The following is a 22764-nucleotide window of genomic DNA, read 5'->3' on the forward strand; positions in this document are numbered from 1 at the left end:
ACATTTCGGAAACAAAAGAAAAAGAAATGGAATGTACGACGACACATTTGTATCGATCAATCAGCCTATAGTATTTTCTCTTAATCCGCTTTTGAGAATGTGTGTGTGTGTGTGTGTGTAAATCGTGTTAAGTCGCGGATTGTCCGAATTTTTTCTGTCAAATCTATAGTCAAACATTCTCGGATGTGCGAGAGATGGTATGCAAAGATAGGGCGCCAAATTCGAAATTTATTAAAAACAATTTTTGAAATGATTGGGTTTCTTTTTCATTTGAATTTTATTTCACTCGACTGGAGGAATGTGTAGACACTCAAATTATCTTTACAATGACACATGACAAAATACACACGATTTAGATTTGTATACATCCGCGAATTTTTATTTTTTTGTTTTTATCAGACTGCAATCGAAAAACATCGAATTTTAGAAATTGTTGAATTACTTTTTTGTTAATTTTTCTTTTTCTTTTCTGGAATGAAAATTGTGATTCGAAATTCGAATGACGAGGAACTGACGAAATATATTAAATGACACAACACCAATTTACAGTCAATAAACACAACAATCAATCATCGATCCGTGGTGAAATACCGTTTAATCAAATCAAATTCAATTTTTTTTCTTCTTTTTATCTCCTTAATGTTTGGCCGTCAAACTGGCGGCGGAATTCTTGGGTCCGGCTGCCGACGAGGTCGAATCGCGTTGCTGTTGGAGTTGTTGCAATTGTTGTTGTTGCTGCTGCTGCTGCAGGCAGTTGATCCGCATCACCTCGGCCACTTGCTCGTAATACTTGGTCAACTGCTCCATGCCGGAAGGCACGGAATGATTGAGCGGAGTGCCGCCGGACGAGAGCTGCTGCTGCTGCTGGTGCAGGTAGGCCGCCGCCTGCTGCTGGTGGTGGCTGAAATGGTGGCCGTTGTTGTTGATGAGCCGGTGAGGCCCAATCAGCGGAAGCCGCAGCGATCCGGCGCTGGATATCGGCTGCTGCTGGAGGATTCCGCTTCCTCCGTTGCTGGTCGGTTGGGGGAAGCGCCACAATCCGGCGGCAGCGGCGGCCGCAGCAGCCGCAGCAGCAGCAGCCGCCGCCGCGATGGGCGACGACGGAACGGCCGGACTAGAGGCCAACGACTTGGCCGGATCGACGTCGCCGGAAAGATTGTGGGTCTGCGGCGGACTGGTCGATCCCAACCGGCGGAGGTGATCGTCCTCCTCCGAGTCTTCGCTCACCACGTCGACGTCCTCGTCCAGTTCGATCTTGATCCGCTTATTATCGTTCCGCCTTCCGGCATCTTCTTCTTCGTGACTCTGACTGCTTCCGGCGCCGGAACTGCGTTCCTCCTCTTCATCCGTTTGCCTCTGGCGCTCACCGGCCATGACGTGCTGTTCCTCGTGACGGGTTGGTTGCGGATGATCATTCCGGCCCAGCAGACTGGCCACGTCGAACAAACGCTTCCGGGCCGGAGCCGACGACCCTACAATTCCGGGCGGATGAGACTGCTGCTGATGCCGGTGCTGGTGGTGATTGTTGCCGACCTGCTGCTGGCCGTCGTCGGACGAAGCCGACGGCGACAGCGACGTCATGTGCGGAATGGGTGCGGCGGATGCGGCGGCCGCGGCGGCCATCATCAGGACCGAGTGGTGGTGCTCCATCATGAGATTGCGGTGGTGATGCTGCGGATGCATTCCGCCGCCCAGGGCCTCCACCCCGTGGTGGTGGCCGTGGTGGTGGTGATGGAGGCCCCATCCGGCGGCCAGCGAGGCGGCCACGTGATGGGCCGTGACGGGCGACGGCGGCGGCGTCGGTGAGTCCTCCTCGTCGACGGCCAGTCCCATGTGCTTGCGGACCTTGCGCTGGGCCTTGCGCCGCCGGAAGTCGCCCTTGGTGAAGTCCTCAATGTTGGCCGGGTGGATGGCCCAGTAGTGGCCCTTGCCGTTGGCACTCCGGCCGGCCTTGATGAAACAGTCGTTGAGCGACAAATTGTGGCGGATGCTGTTGCGCCAGCCAGGTCCCCTGGACCGGAAGTAAGCGTAATTGTCCAGGATGTACTGGTAGATGTCGCTGAGGACCAGCTTCTTGTCCGGCGAGCCCAGGATGGCCATGGCGATCAGGCCGATGTAACTGTGCTGCGGTTTAGGCTCTTCCGCCAGGCCCACCAGTCCGCCCGGATGACCTCCGCGCATCAGGGCAGCGGCGGCCGATTGCTGGTGGTGGTGGAACAGCCGGGGATCGCAGTGCTGTTGTTGCTGCTGCTGTTGCTGCTGTTGTTGTTGCTGGAACTTGGCCGCCGCGTAGGTGAAGAAAAACGAACTCAAATCGGTGGATTGGTGTTGTTGCTGTTGTTGTTGACTTGGAGTTGATGCATTGTTGGCGGGTGCGGAATTGTTGGCGGAATTTCTGCTGCCCAGCTGGGCCGATAGAGCGGCGGCGGCGGCTACCTGTCCGGCGTAAGGGTTCATGAAAGCGGCTGCCGGATGGCCGACTCCGGCGAAGCGCAGCCGCTCGGCCATGGCGTAATTGTAGAGCTGGATGCGGTACTGATCCAGCGCCGCCGGATTAGGCTGCTGCTGCTGCTGCTGGAGATTGACGTGCGGATGATTAGCGGCGGCGGCCAGGGCCGACGAGGAAACGACGACGGAAGAAGCCGAAACGGAGGCCGGCGAAGTCGACGACATGTTGGCGTTGTTGTTGTTGTTGCTGGATTCGCTTTTGAAGGAGAAATTGAGCGGCGGAATAAGGGGGCCCAGCTGAGGCATCCGGTTCGTTGGCGACTCGGCACTACTCATGACACACTGTCCAATCGAATTTTCGCTTGCCTGACACACTCGATCGGCTTTTCTCAGTTTCACCCGATCAAAAAATTAAAATCACCTTTTTTTCTTCCGGAAACCAAAATTGAAATGTCTAAACGGAATTGTGTTGCTGAACGGGGGCCTGAGTGCTGCTGCTGGACTGGGACTGGGACTGATTGAAAATGGGAGAGAGCCAAAAAAGAAGAGCTCTTGGTTTGTCAACGTCCAACGGGGGAATTCAGCATCCAACAGTGGCAAACAGCATCTTTATTTGTTTGTGCTGTGTGTCTCTGTCTGTGTGTGTGTGTCTGTGGGTGTGTTGAGTAGCGGAGCTGTGCGGGGCAGAGCGACCGAGCTCTTGGTGGGCTGGGCCTATCCATGTACACGCATGAATCTCACAAAATCAAAATACATAGAGCCAGGGCTCGGCTCAATCCGGTGCTCAGGATTGGTCGGATCGGCTGCCAGCTCCTCCCATCGTGGCCATCGTCGGCCCTCTCCCATTGGCAGCCCCCCGCACACTCGACACACACATCCACATAACCATCCGCTTTGATTCTCTTTTTTTATTTTATTATTTTATTTTTCCGGGGGGAAGAAATTCTTATATTGCACACCCAACTCCGCCCATCGCCCATTATTGTTTGCTGTCGGTTTTTATTTTATTTTTCTTCTTCCAGGACCGAGTGTAAGCGGGAAATCAACGCTCCGGCGATGGATGAGAGAGAAAAAAAATATTACAACAAGAAAACATCACCAGACGCGCAACGCTGCAACGTCTATAGCTAGATGAGACTCCTCCCACTTTATGCGGCACATCTGCTGCCTCTGATTTGTTGTTTTCTTACATCATCCCTTGGATTTCATTAATATGAAATAACTCGACTAAAATTGCTCCGGTCAATTTTTTTTAAATTATTCTTAAGCAAAAGAATTATCATTTTCTTTTCAATTCAAATGTTGCTTTGAATTATTGGAATTTCATCGGAATGCCATTAGCGATAAAATCGACGTAATGATATAAATAGACAACACAAATGCCTGAATTCTTTTTTCTTTCCAGTTCCCACCGCATAAAATAAGAAAATGAGACGGAATTTTCGAATAATTTGAGGACACACACGCAGAGTGTGTATCTGTGATGAGCGTCGATACACACACACACAGCACTACATACTATAAGATATAGAAGATGTCGAATAAAAAAAAGAGATATTAGACGAGGCCCTGTAATCACATCGCGGTGAACCGCGCGTAATACAAAACGGCCGACGGTGTCATTTGTCCATCAAGGGCCGCCATCACAGCACATCGTTACACAACAAATCACCCCCTTCATCTTATCTTTTTTTTTCTATTTTCCTTTGAAAAATAAAGATGGTGATGCCGCGCATTCTATACATGCATACCCCCCCCCCTTCAAACATTATTTCATGTAGTTATATACCTCCTTGTGTGTGTGTATTTATTTACTACACATTTTTTTTTATTGTTATAGACGGGCGGGTGGGAGGGTTTATGTCGCCAACTTTCTCCTCATTTTTTCTTACTTCTTATCTCTCGTTCACCACCCCCTTTCGGTCAAATCCAATTACACGACACGGCCGTATTATAATATAATGTACCATAGATAGGATGGCCGGCCGGCGGATCGGCTATTGTGTGTCGTCGCCGGTCGCGACGAACGTTGTGTTATTATTATGCAATAAGCTCCTTTCACAGGCATCAGCAAGGAGACTCTCTATATCTTTGACGTAAAAGCTCAGCAACATCTTTAGATTCCTTCTTCTTTTTTTGATTTCGATTAGCTTCTCTTTGATGGTTATTACATCGAGGTTTTTTATTCTTTTATATATTATAGATCCGAGTTTTTCTACGGGATGTGCTGTGCTCCTGCTGCTGTATGTAAACCCATAGAGAAGGAGAATAAGAGAGGGCGTTTTATAATATCGCATCTATTTTAAAAATACACTGGGCATACACAATCTGAAAAGGGGCGGTTGCGCAGATTCTTTCTTGTGTATATTATTCAAAACGCCGCCGTTCAACATTCCCTTTTTTTTAAATAAGGAAAATCAAAATAGGAAAATATTTTTATTTCTGTCTATAGGCATCGACTCTCGTTATATGTCGGTTCAATTTTATAAAGGGGAATGATTTAAGCAAAAAAGGATAATCAGTGACGGTTGAACGAACCTGGGCAACGTTTTCCCCCCAATCGGGAACATTACGGCGGCAGCACAGGAAACTATGTATATATATAGCCTACGGTAGATGTATTAGAGCTGCTGGAGGATCGCGGGCTGGGGCTGCTGGGATTGTGTGTAATGTAATCGATTAGACGTTGATTCACGACCCGTTGACGCGAGAATAACTCGACATCCGGCTACTGCTGCCGCTGCTGCTGCGCAGTACATAAAAGGAGAGAGAGAGAAAAATGAAAGAAACGGAACTACTACTCCGCTGGCGCATAGTTGCCCTGATTTGCCGCTGTTTATACATTAGAGAAATCGATTTCCTTTCCACAATCAACGCATAATCAAATACAAAACGATCAAAATCGACTAACCGTCCAATTCAATTCATTAAGATTTGTTTGACACATTTAACCAGAAATATGTGTCAGGTATTTTCTCACCATCAAACAAATAATGTACGCCTAAATAACAATATCTCGAGGTCCCATCAGTGCCAGAAAATAGTTTTTAAAAATCTATTTATCGAACATAGCTATAGGAAAATGTGTCCGGCTTTCAGCTGTGCAACTGTGCAAATGCCATTGTTTTGTATCTGTGTGTGTGTACACACACGATTGGTTTTTTTTAAATTTCGACATGCATGTAGGCCTTATTAAGAGATAGGACCCGCGTTCCGGAAGACATGACACATCCATGTATAAAAAGAGGAGAAAGCTGCTGCTGGATGGATGTGTGTGTGTGTAGCTGCTTGTCACTTGTTGGTGTCAATATTTTTCAAATATGTGCATTCGCTGAGCTGTCAAACCTTTTGACAGGGCTTTCTTCTTCTATTTCCTCCAGCCCATAAGAAAAAAAATTTTATTTTATTTTATTTTGAAAAAAAAAAAATGACAAATCAAACGGAACACACAAAATATAAAAGGGGAGGGAGGAGTGGAAACTCAAAGAAAACACCTGGGCCCCTACCTACCTACCTATATACTGCTGATGTGTTTTGTGTTGATTAGGCTCTCCGTTTTTTCTTTGTTGTCATTATATTCTCCCCTTTTTTTTTATCTTTCCTTTTCTCTACCAACAATCTTTCTCTCTCTCTCTCACTTTCTTTATTCTTCCATTTTCTTCTTCTTCTTCATCTCTCACGTCCTTAAATGGCAACTTTGGTTTTTGTATTTAAAAAAAGGGAAACAAAACAAAACCAAAAAAGCTTTCGATGATGTTTGACACGAGGAAGGGCGTATCCGACCCGTGGTTGATGCTGAAATACACAGGAAGTAATAAGAAAAAATAAAAATAAAAATACAAGCAGCATCTTTTTCCCTCTCTCCTTGAAGGATTACAAGAGGATCATCCCTTTTTTTTTTCTTCTTTGGCCCATGCAAATTGTTGTATATGTCCACCAACCCAAACATTTTGAGCCAGGCCCACTAATAAGGTGGAATATAACACACACTGGCGAGAGTTATATATCAGCTCTTTTGATTGAAACAGGATCTTATATTCGTTTTTATATACTATCTCCCAATTATCTTAAAAGGATTAAATGATTGAATATTGTGATTTGAGTCGATAATATCCGGTTCGTAGTATTTTTAAATAACTATCGAATAACCACCATAGGCCTTACTCTGATTTCTTTGATAGACAAATATTCACAAATAGTTTGATTGTATCGGATGGACGTTGATTAAGTGATGGGGCTGCCTGCTGATTCTGCTAAAAGGTAAAATTTTTAATGTGACGGGTGGGGGGCTATATACCTACTGCTGGGGCTTATCGCACCTTCGGGGTTGGGTGCTTCTAATCCTCTTAGTGGACGAGATTTTGACAAACGACTCAATTAAAAAATGAAATTCAAACACAATGAAGAAAAAGGGGGTAGCTATAGGTTGAATGAAGAAGACATTTTCTATGTGTATTAACAATTACTATGTTGTACAACATCTGGAAACATCGCAGGTCTATAAATACATACATTCTATAATAAGGCAGCAGCAGCAGTACATCATGTGTACTGGAACTTTTGAATGTAAATATTAAATTTGTGGAGAAAATAGAAGGAATCCCGCAGAGCAGAAAAGACTTGACAGGGGGTCCATTTCTCTCACACTTGCTCGGCTATAATCTTCTTCCTTTTATGACCGGTTAACTGGTTAAATGGTCGTTCCATCCCCATATACATAAATGGTCGACTGCTGTTTATAATAGAATCCCATTGTTAGTCGATCGTGTAAACAGTTGGGAACCTATCAAAACACACTCTATCCAATCTGGTCCAGCACACCAGCTCACCCTATATAGCCGAAAAATTTGTCAAATTGAAAAGGGGACGACTCAATTGGGTCCCCGTGTGTGCCAGCAGGCACAACATTGTGGGTTTCCCTGGGGTATTATCTTCTCAACTTGACCTCCCGTCGATCGCAGGTCAACGCGCCAAATTCAAAAGGTGATGATGGCTCCCTGATGAATGAAGGGGGTCTTTAAAGAAGAGAAAACCCCATCAGCTCAACATCATCGACCGTGTATATATTTAGCCCCCCGAAACTTGTCACACAGCACAAGGGAGAGCATATACATAGTGACAGGGGACGACCATATCCTCTCTGCTGTTGTGTGCTGGGAAAAAGCAGTTGACTGTGTATATGTTTATTGTGTATAGCAGTTGCAATTCAATTCTCCGATCAAAAGGGGGGACACTTTTTATTTTTTTTTATTATTCATCCCTAGCTGACAGTTGCTCTATACACTATAGAAAGAGCCTCTTTCATCGATTTGATTTCGTTCCTCTTCTCTTTTTTTTTTTTGGGATGGATGGGGTGGAAAAGTAACTGGAACTTGTCCTTCTGCTGTGCTGTTGTGGGGAGCTTTTTGCCGCTTGTATACACACACAGTCAAACATGCAACTTTTTTTTATATGATCTGCTTTCATGTTTTTAAATGTATATGAAAAATTCACGAAGGATATCCGATGATTCGATCGGGATTTGACGCCGAAATTGTCGGGAATTTTTGTTTGAGTTTTCAGACTGCCGAGCTGATTCGATTTCCCCTGTCTCGGCAATACTATAAACACAATATTTCCGCTGTATTCTAAACGTATAATAGTTGATAGGAAACTTCAAAATCGATCGATCTTATCCGCCCTAATCATCATTTATAGGTGCTGTTGCTATTATTATGAAGGGCGTGGTTTCACCGTTTGATTGAACTTAATTGGTTCCGATGATTATTAGCCCAGATAGGAAACGCGAGTTTGAAATTCGAGCGGGAAAGTGATGTTCCGTATAGAAAAGGGAGGCCCATCTCTTGTGGGTGTCGTGTGAATGGGGCCAATCGGCTCGATTTTCACACCTCTAGCCTCAATTGCAACGATTGACAAGGAGCCTCAGAAAGAAAAAGAAAAAAAAAGGAAAAGATAGAGATAGAAAGCTCCTGTTGATGGTCGACAAATCCCTCTAGCTCTCTTCTTCTGTGGTACTACGATCTGTCACCATTGATTTGTGAGCCTCCACACACAGACACACGGTGCGATAAGAGAAAGAAGAAAACGGAATATATATTGAAGGGAGAGAGTTCAGCAAGTCTCTTAACACTTGATCTATTGTCATCGCCCTTGTCTGTTTTCATTATATTTTCCTCTTCAACGCGCCTTAGAGAGAAATAAAAAGGACGGCCACATACATTTGGAAAAAAGAAAAGCCCACCGCTGCTGAGCCTGTATAGCTCTTTTGTGCCTCTATACATGGTCGTGTATAGAGTGTGTGTATAGCCAAAGGAGAGCTGCTGTGCCATTGGCTATATAGGCCTACACAGAATAGAGAGGAGAAATACCTCCAGATATTTCAATTCCCTTTTCCATATTAGATTTGATAAGCCATTTGGACAATTGCTGGACGAACCAAAAATTCAAAAGAGAGATGACCATGTATGTAAAACAGGAGCATGTAGAGTCTACACACGCATTGGAATGATCTATATACCCCCCGTTGCTGGATGTTCCATGCTGCTAATAATCATCGCAAAAATCCGGAGCAGATTATATCGAATAACCCAAAAGAATTTTTGAAATTCCTGAATTTCTCTACGACGTATGGCTGTTGTACATTTGAAAATTCGCGTACGAGATCCTTTTTTTAGCACCTTTTATTATTATTAAAATACAGAGAGGATATATCTGTTGGATCTCCCTATAAAGTAAATCTATTGTGCGATTTTTATCTCTCCGATTTTTTGAATCGCCCAGGAGATTATGGCACTCTACCGCCGTTTTTATTGAACCAATTTAGATTCTCTTTTCTCTCCCATTCTTCTTCTCTTCTTTTATATTATTCCCTACAATATTTCTATTCATCTGGATGCAGCGTCTATACTTGATACTATTTGTGTGTTCGAGTGTCGAATATTCGACGCCTCTGCTGCTTGAACCGCGTCGGATCTCTTCGCTCTATTTTCGGTATACCATCACCAATCCAAAAACCAAATATTGTGGCAGCTTTGACGGTTCCACACGTTCTTTAAAGGTCTAAATATACACAACACTCAGCAGCCGCCGCTCTAATATAGTCGAACATTTCCGACTCGAGTTTCAATTGTTGTCAAATTTTTGTTCTTCTTCCCTTTTCAATCGGACACGCTCGTCGAACACCAGTGAACAACCGAGACACAGAGAGGAAACGAAAATGTCTGCACGTGTCCAAACAAACCCGTATATATCAATAATAAATAAATATAGATTTTTTTGTGTGTGTCGTATTATTATTGGTTGCGTCTATTACCCAACATCTCTAATATCTGTCGCCTATATCCAGCAGAACGAAATCTGCCACATCCATTTTGACACAACAGTTATCATCATCTCCATTGTGTTACCAACTGTGAATGTATGTCCACTTTGAGGTGCGTCTATTATTATAGTTGGTCTATATTAGAGGCAGACATGTCTGCATTGTATTTATATACACTTTCATCGTCATCGAACGGCCATTTGGATATTTTTACACCAGTACAAAACATTTCGACATTTAATGGCCAGTCCCCGTTAGAAAACGGTAGAAAATTCTATCAAGAATTATTACACATTTTGAATGTCTAAAAATAGATATTGACCGACAATTCTATGGAACGCCATAGGGACAAAAAATTAACTGCTCCAAAGTAAGCATTAATTTTTTGCTCTCCAAAAATAAGTGCTCAAAATTTAGTGCTCTCTCGCATCCGCCCTCTAGCGGGCGGTTCAAAATATTTCGCTATCAATGAAAATATTGACAATTGAATATCGATTAAAATCTAATTTTCGAATCTACATCAGCGTCGATCAGCGTCTTACCCCATCACCTCCGCCACCAGCCCACCACCCTTCTGTCCTGTGATTTTTTTCGTGTTTTTTTTTATGATTCCATCTTTGTCTTCGTGACTAGTACTTCGTCGATACTTTTTCTTCTTCCCCAGCAGAAGTAACAATATTAGTCCTAGCATGTTCCGATGTTCGGCATCGCCGGAATCCGGAATGGATGCATGACGTATTTCAGGATTCTCGGAAGACATAAGGGGTTGCCGGGTTGGCAAAGGTGATGAGGCAAGAAAAAGGGCAAGCATTCGAATTTAGAAATCCCATAGTTAAGCTAAATATTGGATTTTAATCGATAGCTTCCAACTCCCTTCACAAGCAGGCGGAGAAACGAAATATTTTGAACCGCCCGCTAGAGGGCGGATGCGAGAGAGCACTAAATTTTGAGCACTTATTTTTGGAGAGCACTAAATTAATGCTTACTTCGGAGCAGTTAATTTTTTGTCCCTATGGCGTTCCATACAATTCTAACCGGAAATGGAACACGTACATTCTTTGTTTCCATCTATAAGCGCACTAGTCCAGTTTCCTATTTATTGCTATTGGTTGGCTTTCATCAAAGGCGAATAATACAATCCACACAGAGCACAGCAGTCAGCGAGGGAATACAACGAGCGCTAATAAGAGTCAAAGTGGGAATCGTTAGATGTAGGCTACAACACACATTTGCTCCTGTATGTACATCCATACAGCCTATAGCTAGGGCCAGCCAGGAACCTTTTAGCGCCTTCTGCTGTTATTATTGCTGTCAACTCGGCTCTCTCTCACACAGTTCTTATTTTCTATTGCTCTACACTCTGCGTGATTGACCTTTGACTGATTGGCTATAACCCTTTTTTTTCTCTTTTTCTTTTGGCCAGGAGTACAGATGAGGGGGGGACCATCTCTCTCTATACTCTTTGACATATTGTTGGCCAGCCACCAGGGGTTAATAATGCACTGCACTCTATAGCTCTTTCACGGCCATCAGCGGGGGCTATGTAGCTACACAAAAGACATCATTATGTTCCCTCTCTCTCCTTTTTCTGTGATGGGCCATTTTTCCGTTGGTCCCCCCTCCACCGCTCACTTTTGGCCCTTTTTCACATGACTGGACTCTCTCTCTCTCCCAGGTATTGACTTTTACATGGACCAATCGGGGAACCTTTCCCATGGACATCCCATGGCCAACAGGAAAAAATCGAGCCCGTTATAGATCAAATAGATGAATTATAAAATGTATATTTGCGTGTGTGTGTGTGTGTATTTATCGATGAAAACCACACGGCCGTCAGCGATGACAAGCTGATCGCATCCAGCATCAAGATATATCCTATATACAGATCTAGCTATCTCCTCCCGCTCCCTCCTCCGCAATATATCTAATGCATTCCTGGAAATGCGGGGTCTTTATAAATGTTTTATCCTATTATGTGATCGATTTCTCTGGAAATTCAACTGTCTCTCGTGGGCTATAACAGCATTCAACTGTCAATAACACACACGCATTTCTAATACGTATAGCGTCCAACTATTATAACAATTCTCAGCACCTTATCTGAACGAACGAACTTTTGGATATGCAAATGTGACTACGTATTTAGATCAAATCTCTTCTGTATTTATAAATAAAAGCTGTGTGCAACTGCGTATTGATTTCCAACCATATTTATATATAATAATACTCCGGAGCAGTTGAGCGATGGTGAAATATGGAAAGATGAGAGAAAAGAGTACATATAAAGGATATAGAAAATTACGCGAGTTATATAACACACAGCAGCAGCAGCAGAGAGAGAGAGTCTCTGCGCATTCAATCTCCCGCGGGAGTTGTGTGTATTTATTAATCGGCTCGGCAGTGGTTTCCCACATATACAGAACAACATCCAGAGCGCTATACCGTAATACGTACTCAACAGACTCTGCTGCTACTGATGCTGCTCGGTAGATATTATATATAGGATATCATATATAAGAAAAGGAGAGAGAGAAGCCGTCGAGTTGCAATCTCATTTTCTCTCTGATATGATGATGATTCTCCTAGCCCATAGGAGAAAGAGAAGCCGCAGTCCCCCCCTTCTACCACCACCACCATCGCCTATCTCTTTTCCGTGTCTCTGCTGGATCATATTTACAAGCGGTTAGAGACTTATGTATGTGTATAATATCAAAGGAGTATATAGCACATAGTATACACACACAGACACACACAGACACATGTAAGGCTGCTGCCGCTGTGGGACTTTTGGGACCGCGGGAAATAGGAGCCAGGAGCCAGCTCGCGCGCTATATGATGTATATAGGATAGACTGCACGGCCAATCAGAAAGGCGGGTCTTTCATCATGGCCGGAACCAGCAACTCCTTGATGGGCTGCTTTAGGGAATTCGGCACGTTGCCCCAATCCGCTTACATGTACACACTGGGTTCTCTCTCTCTCTCTCTGTGTGTGTGTGCTGTGTGTTACCTATACAACCCCGCCGTCGCTTTTTAATCAAGGAGCGGGTGCCCAACATGTTATTTTCAATATGCGCTGCTGGTTAAAGATAGAGATGGAGTGATGGGGTGGGAACCATATCGACTTCTCTATAGCAGCCCGTTGGGAGAGTCAAAAGATAATGCGCCAAAGTCGCCAAACGGCAGAAATAAATCTCTACCGGTAGTAGATATAATAATATAGATCTCTTATATATTCCACCCTATAACTGACGTATTGCGCAACCCATACGACACCGATTTTCTTATTTTTAAAAAATCATATAGAAGATGGATGGTAACAATAGCGGCCATTTGTTTTGTGTTTGATAATACCATTGTAATATTCTTTCATTCCGTATGTGTGCGGAGTCATGGCTCGATCCGCTGGTTGTACAAACACAACAGGTGATGATGTTCAGTTATTTTTTCAAAAAGAAAGAAATAAGGAATCCTCCGTAATAAACGCAGGTGTTGTTGGGGGATTTAGTATAATAACACACACAAAGAAATACCCAAGAAAAATCCAGGAATAAGAATATTAAGAGTTGCTGGTGGTAGAAGAAGAAGAAGAAGAAAAAAAGGAACAATAATAATAATAAACGATTGCTGTGAGCGCAATCGGCGGCGGTGGATGATCGCGGTGTCGAGATTGTGCTCGAGGAATTTGTCGGCGTATAACAAGAAGAAGACGAAGAAAACGAAAAAAGTATAGAAAAAGAAAAAGAGTGCTAACAGGAGACCCGGGCGTTTCAAAAGAAAGAAAAAAGAAGAAGAAGAAGAAGAAGAGAGAAAGATAGAGCCGCCTTCAACAAGTTAAGTGCTGCCCTTTTGTGTGTGTACCGTGTGTGTGTGTGTGTGTGTACCTTCTTCTTCTTTTTTTACGTATACGTCATCGACAGTCTCCGCTAGAAAGAGAAAAATGAAAAAAAAACTAAAAACTGGAGGGGATAGTAGTTGAAAGAGGTCCATTATCGACACCATCCGATCAGCACCTTTCTTCTTCTTCCACTTGCTGATGGCACTGCTGTGTTTGAAAATCCCGGCGAGCGGGTGTTGTTACACACAGAGGTGGATACGGATACATATTTTTTCTCGCGCCCCTACACACACACACACACACATAGATATGTTGCTGTAACTCATCTCTGTCTATTTGGCTGCTTGTTATATCCGCTTGAGAGTTTTCCTGCTGTGTATCTCTCTCAACTATCCGTTTGATTTCTACTTTTTTTTTTCCCACACGATGAATCTTCTTCTTCTTCTTTTATTATATTCAAGACACGACCGTTTTTGTGTGTGTGTGTTTCTTTGATTCCGCCGGAATGGTGGAGGGGGGAGGGGATAGGGAAAAATATTTTCTTATTCTTCCGCCCCGGATGGAATAATAACTCAGTTGAATGATGCCGATTCGTTTCTTTTTCCACTGCGGGGAATTTCTGTGTATAGTGTGAAGAGAGAGAATAACCTGCCAAAGAAATCATTTCATTCCAGTTCGACTATACTTTTTATCATTTGATTATAATGATACAGTATAAATAGGATGTATCAAATTGTTTAGCTCTTCCGTTGCGACTTCCATCAATCCGTCATTTGCCAACGTTTCTATTTGTTTGTGACATAAGCATAGCTCAGCGGCTAAATAGAACTATATAACGGGCCCATTATATGCCGATGATGTGGGAGAACAAACGGCGCATCCAACATATTCCGCACCGCCCGCCAAATGGCTCGATTCCGGCCGAGAAAATCGACGAATGGAAACGAAAAAAGTCTTCTTCTATTCCGGAAATCATTATGTCATCCTCTGCCAGGACTACAAAGGATGCCTGCCCGGCTTTTCATTATGTTGCTGGACGGACTCTTGTGAAATCGAGATGATCAACTTGTATAAGAGAGAGTTGCACAGCAGCAGCGTAGGCTGGTCCCAATAAGTTGGCGTAGAGTCTATAACTGTTGGCTTCTCTGTGATGTGTAGAGACTCGTCTAATAACCGGCAGCCCTATATGATGGCGTGTCTCGTTATAAACGTACGCCATGTTTAATCATCCGAATAATGACTCGACGCTGCCATACAGACCAGCAACACACCAACACACATACAACACAATACACATAGAAGGACACAAAGTTAGGCTACGTGTACACATATAATAGAAGGTAGGATAACTGGAAAACTATCCGCAGTTCCAGCAGCCTACATCATAGCTCGTCTACTACTCTCGCTACTTTTCTCTTTTCCGGCTCTTCCACCGGAATTAATTATCCCTCTCTTATAATATGTTAGACTCTCTACTTATACCAGTAGCTTTCGCCATCGAGAACCTCTATATATAATAGAACCTTCCCTCGTTTCTCCAGCCTCCCTCCTCCCCTTTTTTTTCGCCTATACACATCCATCCCCCGGAATATAGTAGCCGGCCCTAAACAGACGCAAAGATTTAATCCGATATTTCGTTCCGCAGCAGCCTACACGGCCCCCATTGTGCTCGATTATGTACATCAACTTGGCATTCAATCGCTCGGTCGATCATGGGAGGCCATTTTGATGGCACGCCATACAACACACACACAAAGTATTATACATGTGCGTGATGAATTGAATGTACAGTGCTGGGGAGAACATAGGGAATCTTCTCGGCTATGGCCCCCATCCGGAATGTCAGTCAAGCAGATGGACATTGGAGCTAGAGGAGTCCAGCAGCACGAGCGCGCGTGTCAACGGGGCCCATTCACACGGCGATTAGTATACGTATAGTACTATAGCGAATAAGACTGGACGAAAAATATGTCCGTTTGTCCTTTTGTGTTTGACTAAATACATTTCGGCTCAATACCCAGCGGCTGTATACGCTCACATACTGCAATATCTGCTGCTTTCGCAAAATAATTAACTCTTTTGGATCTCACGCGAATTCGTGACTCGATCGATCGATCTGTAGGGGATGACGTCAGCTGTTTTTCTTCGACCAATCACGAAAGATTATGTTCATGTGTAAATTCGTTTGAATTACCCGCCAACTCTTCTTATAACCGAATCCTTCAGCAGAGAAATGACTGGATGTATATAAAAAAGAGACAGATGTAAATGTGTGGGGTTTGTTTTGATATAAGAGTGTGGTGCTGTGCTGTGTCTGTGTAATATACTTGACGTGCATAGTTGTGCACCCCTCTTGTTGATGCTATTAGAGTTGTCATTCCGGACGGAGGGGCTTTTTAAAAAATAATCCGTTGAGTTCATCTTCACCTGGACCCAGCGCAGCAGCGTCGTTTTCTATCGTTGATTCTCTTCTCGATGGCTTGTATCCTTCAACTTAGTAAGGGGAAAACTTAAACAAATGTTGTGACAAGAGTCGAATAGCTATTACAATAGGCTAGAGTGCGGAGAGCAGAATATAAATTCGGTTAGGTCGAACGAGTGAAGCGCTCCCAAGGAATGCGATGGAAATATTTCTGGGAAAAAAGTTTCCACATTTCTTGTACACTACTGCTGTAGCCGACACGTGGCATCAAATGATTAAAAATAAAACACTACTTTTTGACGTTCACTATATTCATTACAAAATTGCGCAAAGCAAGCAATTAACAAAGTCTCTGAAATATTAATAGACTTTAACGTCAAAAACACTTTTGCTTTGGACTCGGCAAAGAAAAATATGAGGAAAAGAGCAGTTTGAAATAGAAATTCAATGTTCAGAGATAAGTTAAACGCTAGAAATTTGAGCCCATCGGAGCCCATAAGTCATGAGAAAGTCCGCTCGTGTTGTTGTAAAAGTCTCATCTGCCGTGTAGTTATTAAATTCTCATCAGCCGGAACCAGCAAATTTGAGTATATAAGTCGAGCTTAAAGCGGACCGTTCTAGTTCCTTAACCAATTTAATATGTGCTGGATCTATGTTTTTTTTTTTTTAATCTGAAAGATTACTTTTGGATTAACTCGGAACAAATCTAGCCTGATTTTTTTTAAAGCTATAGCTTCGTTCTGTGATTTTCATTTTAACCTGTAATTGTAGTTTATATGTGCTCAACTTTGCTAAGGTAACGATTTACGGAAGGCGTTCATTTTAGTGTACGACCTATGCATAAAAAAATCTTTTCTTAGCAAATTGCAAATTAATATGAAAAAAAAAAATTACTTTAAAATGCATAAAGCATCATAAAGTGAAGCAGAGATGGTAAATCATGAAGTGTATACCAGTGTCTGCACTTCACTACTAAACAGTTTGAGCATCACTGCACGCCATCTAATGGCAAATTGTAAATTAATTAATAGCGGATTTCCGTTCCTAGTCAATTGCCTATTTGCCTAACTCTTCACCTGTCTCGCTTGCTCCGTACGTATTTCTCTTCCATCTAAACGACTAATTAAAAAAGAGAAAACTATTGGAATCAGAAGGACCAATCATTATCACGAATCACGATCAAAATAAGAAAATATAATGCGAACTCGGATGCGAATGGGATGAGGAATAATATCGCCAAGCTTCCAAAAGTAATTGCTCGAAAATTGTGTCGTTATAAATAACAGCGCGTTTCTTACATGTTTACCTAACAACCTTAAAGGTCTCCAAGGCAATTGATTTGGGAGTGTATTCACTATTCAGATGCAGTGAATACACCAAAATCAACGCATCCACCAAAATGTGTTATTAATTATGCGGTATTAAATTTCACAGTGTCTAAGTGTCTACCTGTAGGTAAACTGCATCCAAATCACACGAATGGATAAGTAAAAACGGTTAAAATACAAAATTCGTGTAATGAATCCGAGCGCTAGATGGCCATGGATCGCAAAACAAGAAAAACAGAGAGCTGACTCGAGCAGAAATTTTTTTTTTATTGGGGTAAAAGTAAACGGATCGTCTAATTGGAGTATTTGTTAATTGATTTAAAAAAAAATTAAAAAAACGTGATTTTATTGATGTTGTTATCAGACGGAGTAGCTATCTCTAATTTATGACGTCATGAAGCTATGAAAAAAAGAATGACATCTGGTGAGTGACGATCAAAATGAAATTGCTGGCTCTGTTTAGCCCACACCTTCCCAGTTCCCACCCTCACACAACTCAACCAACATTTCAAATTTCAATTTCAACTTTTTTTACGTTTGTTTGTTATCTTCGTGTTCTAACGTAGTTTCATTGTTCTAACGTAGTTTCATGGTAGTTTGAACTTCAGAAGAGAAGATTATGTTGCATTCAGAGTTTTGCCGGAATTTCATTTTCTATGATAAATTGGAGTTAGACATTTAGTATTCTTTATGGTGTGTGAAGAATTTGTTGTGTGTCTAAGAAGTTCTAGCTGGTGCTAGTTTTTAGCCAGCAAGTTGTGTAAGTAAAGTTTTGTTGTTTTTCAGTGATTCAGGTCTTATTTTTTTCTATTTCTGGGGTGTAAGTCAAAGAGGAAACACCCAGTTTCTTTCAGACCTCTTGTCAATAAGGTTTGCCAACAATCTTGTCAGCTGAGCAATTAGTCTGTCGTGCTTTTGTCCTTAGGCTAAAGATTATTCTTGTTACTTGGGGTGTGTGCTTACGCCTGGTATTTTATTTCTTTTCTACTTACTTTGTCTCATATGTTATATTATTCATTCTGGTTTAGACTAAAGATGGCTGACTCCTGGGACCTACCCTTTAATCCCGATGAAATTTACACAGTGGAGATCCTAAACGACACAGAAATACTAACAGACCTTACTCTGTGTTTGTTTATCCAAGGACAGGGGAACCCTGATGAGGTAACTACAGTTGAGACAATCTTCTGAGTGTAAGTATATTTATGCTGGTATTGCAGTACCAAGTGGATTTTCCTTGTGCAACTGCTGACATTGTAGCCGATAGTCAAACACTCCAAACTGCAACATAGCATGTGTGTTTCAAAGTTGATCTAGTAGATGCCAAGGTGTTTCAGAATGAGGTCATCAGTAATGTATTGATAACAAATTGTTGCTATTTTGAATATATTGTTTTAATTTTGTTAAAAGCGATAATCTCTCTATAGACTACAATTTTTTTATGGATATTTTCTTTAGATGGAATTTGAAGAATCGAATTCGGGTTCGAATCTTGATGTGGTTCTCCAACATGGATCTCCAACAATGATATCTGAAAATGTTGACGGTTATGAGGTAATATTACTTGAGTCTGTCTCCTAAATAAAATTTTAGGAACAAGGTTTTTGTAGTTATGACGTATTTAAAAAATGTATCGTATTTATATGCTAAACAGAGTTTGAGAATCGTGTGTAAAAAGTGTCCCACATCTCTTAATATATTGAATTTATGTTGAATATTTTTCCAGGAGGATTTTATCGCTGACTTTGATAGTTACCAACCTGTTAATATACCAGATTTTGATTCCAATGTGGAACACGTAGTACCAGAATAACAGTGAAAATGATGAAGGAACCCTTCAAATGGTAATGACACTTTTTCTCTTTATTCATACCATCTTTTTAAATGGTGGTGTGTACAAAATGTGTACCATTTATGTATGTAAATGCATATAATTCTTTTTACTCTATCTAGGATGGCTTTGGCCAAGAGCAACGTGCGAAAGCTGGATTGTATGATGAAGCTATAGCGGCCAACAAAGAGTATTGTGCTGTGTTGATAAAGTTCCTAGAAGAACTTAACGAGAGAAAATCGCTGTTAGAAAAACGACATCGCTTATTGAAAGAAGAGATTTGGCGTCTGAAAACAAATGCTGGGGAAAAGACAAGAAAGAGAGATGTCATGAAACGACTGAGCTTTTCTAATTTTGGATATCCTTATTTTAAGGATAAGGATGGTAAACCTCTACCAGGTAATATAAAACTCAGTGTATTTCTTCCAATTGATTTCATATCTAATTCTTTTGTTTAGTATACGAAGAAGCTCTACGTTTGAACAAAATTCTTCGTTTTGAGCCATCTTTCTACACCCCTAAGCCGAAAATGCTTCCAAAACAAGAAGAAAAATTGAACGAAGTCCTCTTGAGGCATTTAATACGAATCGCCTTAAACAAACTGACGAGTGAAAGAGAGAACGTGAAGATTATTTTGACGGAGAAGGCGGCTAAAGGGTCCCCGCACAAAACTTTGTCAAACAAACTTGAAAGTTTTGATAAACAGATCAAAGAAGTTAATGTGAACCCAAAAAAATGGTTTAAAGATCCAGCTGTGTTTAATCTAATCGACTGGAAGGAGATCGCCTCGGAGATGTTCCCACATCAAATTGGCTACGATGGAGTGTTCGTTAGGAGATGGTGGATGGTGAAACTAGATCCTAGCTTCGAGAGGGGTCAGCTTACGGCCAAGGAAATCGATTGTTTGAAGAAAATTACTAAAGACTATCCTGAAGATCAATATATGGACTTTCAAGCCATAGCGACACAAATATCTACGGAAACAAAAGTAAGAAAACGACATGTTTTTCAACTTTTCAAATATTACCAGACGAGGTTGAACGAAAAAAACCGCCAATTTCGTTGGACTAAGGTAAAATTACTAAAATTCTTTACTATATAGTTTTAAACTGATTCCTGTCATTTATTATTTAGGCGGAAGAGGAACGTTTGTGTGTTCTCCAGAAGGAAATGGATCCCAACATACTCAGACAAGAAAAGTGTAAAAGGCTTCGCTCGGCTTTTCCTGGGAGGTCTGTCTCTCAAATGGAGGCAAAACTTCGCAGACTTTCCCCAACACCTGCCAAGTCACCGTCCAGATGTCTTCCCGCTGCAATCAAATCAGTTGTAACCCCGTCGAAAACACCACGTTGGCGTCCGAAAAAGCCCGAAAAGTCAGCTTTGCATCTGAAGATCGCCAAGTTGTGCTCTCTCTACAAATCCATCCATCGAGGAAACCGCCGTAAAACATCGCTCCCAGGCGACGGACGTCGTAATGGATTGATATTAAGTGCCATCCAACGACTGTTGCCATTGAAAACCGATCAAGGGAAAATCCCCCGCGAGGCCAGCGAATTGGTGGCAGCTGGAGTTGCCGAGAAGGATCTTGGAGCTGTTGAGGTAATGCTCAGTATTCCGGAGTCCAATCTTAATTCGAAGATCAGTTTTCCGCCCAATTTGGCCTATCTTACTGGTTTAAGAGGACTAATGCTGAGTCTAGAGGGCACAAGTCAGTCTGTCGAAGTTGAAATTGAACAAGGAATCTCTGAGACGGAAGTGAACGAAAAATGCTGCTTGGGAGATCCAGTTGAGTATCAAAAACTGCTGTTTGCACTTGATAAGTGCTTTGGATCATGGGCCAGACCGTTTTTTTTATATCGAGGCTCCTGTTGATGAAAGGAAGTGAATGGACCAAGAATAGATTCTAAGGCTTTGACTAAGGTTGGTTCTGCTTAAAGTGTTTAAAATTTTTCTAAATTTTATCTTCTTTTTCTCTATTTCATTTTTAGTCTGGTCAAATAGCAGCCCGCGAAGGACGCGACTCGTATTTTGAATGAATTTTCGTATGTATTTACGTCTGTAAATTTGTTTCTTTTTCAAAATTCTTGAAACTGATAACTGTTTTCATAATTTTAGAAACCCTTGTCTAGTACATGGTAAAAATTGATTTCTTAAACATAAAAATTTTATTTTTTTACATTCTAGTTTTATCTTATTAGGTACTTTAATACTTCACTTATACAAAGGTCTTCTTGAATAGCCTACTCGATAAAATCATAGGCCTATTAAACTAGATTTTATCCCCGCATTATTTTCAATGAACTCTTTGTAATTCGAAATGGTGGTTGGAGGATCATAATTTTAATTTCCAACCGGTAAAGGATTGATTGAAGAAGGGTCGTAGTCTGGATGGTAACGCTACAGTACGACGGAATACAGTTTTTTTTTAAACTTTTCAAATCCAACAATAGAACGGCATAATTTCACAACACTAAAAAACGATCGATCTTTTCTTTCTAGACCCCACATTAAAAGTAATTTTGTCAAAGCGGACAGCAGCTGTTTTAGCCGTCAGAATGGAAAGCCCATAGAACTTGTGAAATCCTTAAACGTTAACGTGTTCAGGGCCAGCCCTAGAAAGAAAACATTTACTATTTCTGTAACAGAACGGCTACCGTGTGCATATTTGTTAACCGTTAGTGGACTGTTGAGTCGGAAGTTTTTAAAGTTAAAATGATCGACCCTGGTTTTCAACGTCAGTTGCAGTCGATGGATTCCACCATTACGGCACCTTCCAGCATGTCTATAGTCCGTTGCAGCAATCTTCGTCGACGGTATGCAATATTATTCCTTTTCACTCAGGTTCAACTAGATCAATCCTGAATGTTCTTTACAGCTTGGACTCAACAACAAGGGCCCCACCATTCCGTCGGAGGGCGACATTGAAAAGTACGCGCAGAGCAACCTCAAAATCCACAAGAAGGGCTCCGCAAGAATTTGTCGATCCGTAATATATAGTTGGTTCAAGAATCCAATACGATTCCATCAGCAAGCCGATGGCTACGTTGGAAGGTAAGAAGCTGAAGAGGGAGGCCTGCGGTTTGTTTATATGATTGCATATTTACACGAGTGATCGCAAGTGCAAGCCGGGCATGACGTATGACTCTATTACTATGTAACTAAGTGCAATCACGCCTAGAACAACCCTTCCTCTCCGTTTAGTCTTTATCTATGGCGACGACATGACAAATTGTGTCTGACAATAGACATTTCTCATTCTGATCATGTGTTAGGATTTTTCGTTTAACTACATTCTGTACATACTCCCTCACTCTCAGAGTTCTACGTACAAGTGGAAACTTAAATTACGGGGCTTTTTGGTTCGTTCCGCATTGATGTACGTTTCATATTACATTTTTTAATTCGATTTTAATGGTAACATTCTTCCATTTCGTCGAAATTATTTGAATTTTACACCATTCACTGACACGTCTGTCATATACTATTTTAACTCCTTTTCTTTGCATTATACCTACAGTATAAAATTGAATGAAAACAACTAACAAAATTTGGAATTTGATTTTTAATCGAAATTTATT

The 22764-nt window shown here is 41.8% G+C and overlaps 2 protein-coding genes across 3 annotated transcripts; one reads left to right on the plus strand and one right to left on the minus strand.

The window, feature by feature from the left end:
- Positions 1 to 202: 202 nt before the first annotated feature.
- LOC124320964 lies at positions 203 to 3018 on the minus strand. Its single transcript, XM_046783876.1, has one exon. The coding sequence runs from the start codon at positions 2782 to 2784 to the stop codon at positions 637 to 639; it is 2148 nt and encodes a 715-aa protein (XP_046639832.1). The 5' UTR covers positions 2785 to 3018; the 3' UTR covers positions 203 to 636.
- Positions 3019 to 17856: 14838 nt separating this feature from the next.
- On the plus strand, positions 17857 to 21473 carry LOC124320731. Of its 2 annotated transcripts, none has more exons than XM_046783607.1 (8): positions 17857 to 18115; positions 18384 to 18519; positions 18814 to 18909; positions 19082 to 19199; positions 19309 to 19585; positions 19645 to 20258; positions 20321 to 21106; positions 21175 to 21473. In XM_046783607.1, the coding sequence occupies exons 4-7, from the start codon at positions 19197 to 19199 to the stop codon at positions 21056 to 21058; spliced, it is 1632 nt and encodes a 543-aa protein (XP_046639563.1). In that variant the 5' UTR covers positions 17857 to 18115; positions 18384 to 18519; positions 18814 to 18909; positions 19082 to 19196; the 3' UTR covers positions 21059 to 21106; positions 21175 to 21473. The 2 variants fall into 2 exon arrangements, with proteins under 2 accessions (XP_046639563.1, XP_046639564.1); XM_046783608.1 differs by having other exon boundaries at positions 17857 to 18048.
- The last annotated feature ends 1291 nt before the right edge of the window (positions 21474 to 22764 follow it).

Source organism: Daphnia pulicaria, chromosome 1, assembly GCF_021234035.1.
Source record: "Daphnia pulicaria isolate SC F1-1A chromosome 1, SC_F0-13Bv2, whole genome shotgun sequence".
NCBI classification, from domain to species: Eukaryota; Metazoa; Arthropoda; class Branchiopoda; order Diplostraca; family Daphniidae; genus Daphnia; species Daphnia pulicaria.

Excerpts from the sequence above, each read along its gene's own strand:
- LOC124320964 (XM_046783876.1), bottom strand. The coding sequence starts at position 2,784 with ATGAGTAGTGCCGAGTCGCCAACGAACCGGATGCCTCAGCTGGGCCCC.
- LOC124320731 (XM_046783607.1), top strand. Across the intron at positions 19,586-19,644 it reads GGATGGTAAACCTCTACCAG|TATACGAAGAAGCTCTACGT; the intron begins GTAATATAAAAC and ends TCTTTTGTTTAG. Across the intron at positions 20,259-20,320 it reads GCCAATTTCGTTGGACTAAG|GCGGAAGAGGAACGTTTGTG; the intron begins GTAAAATTACTA and ends TTTATTATTTAG.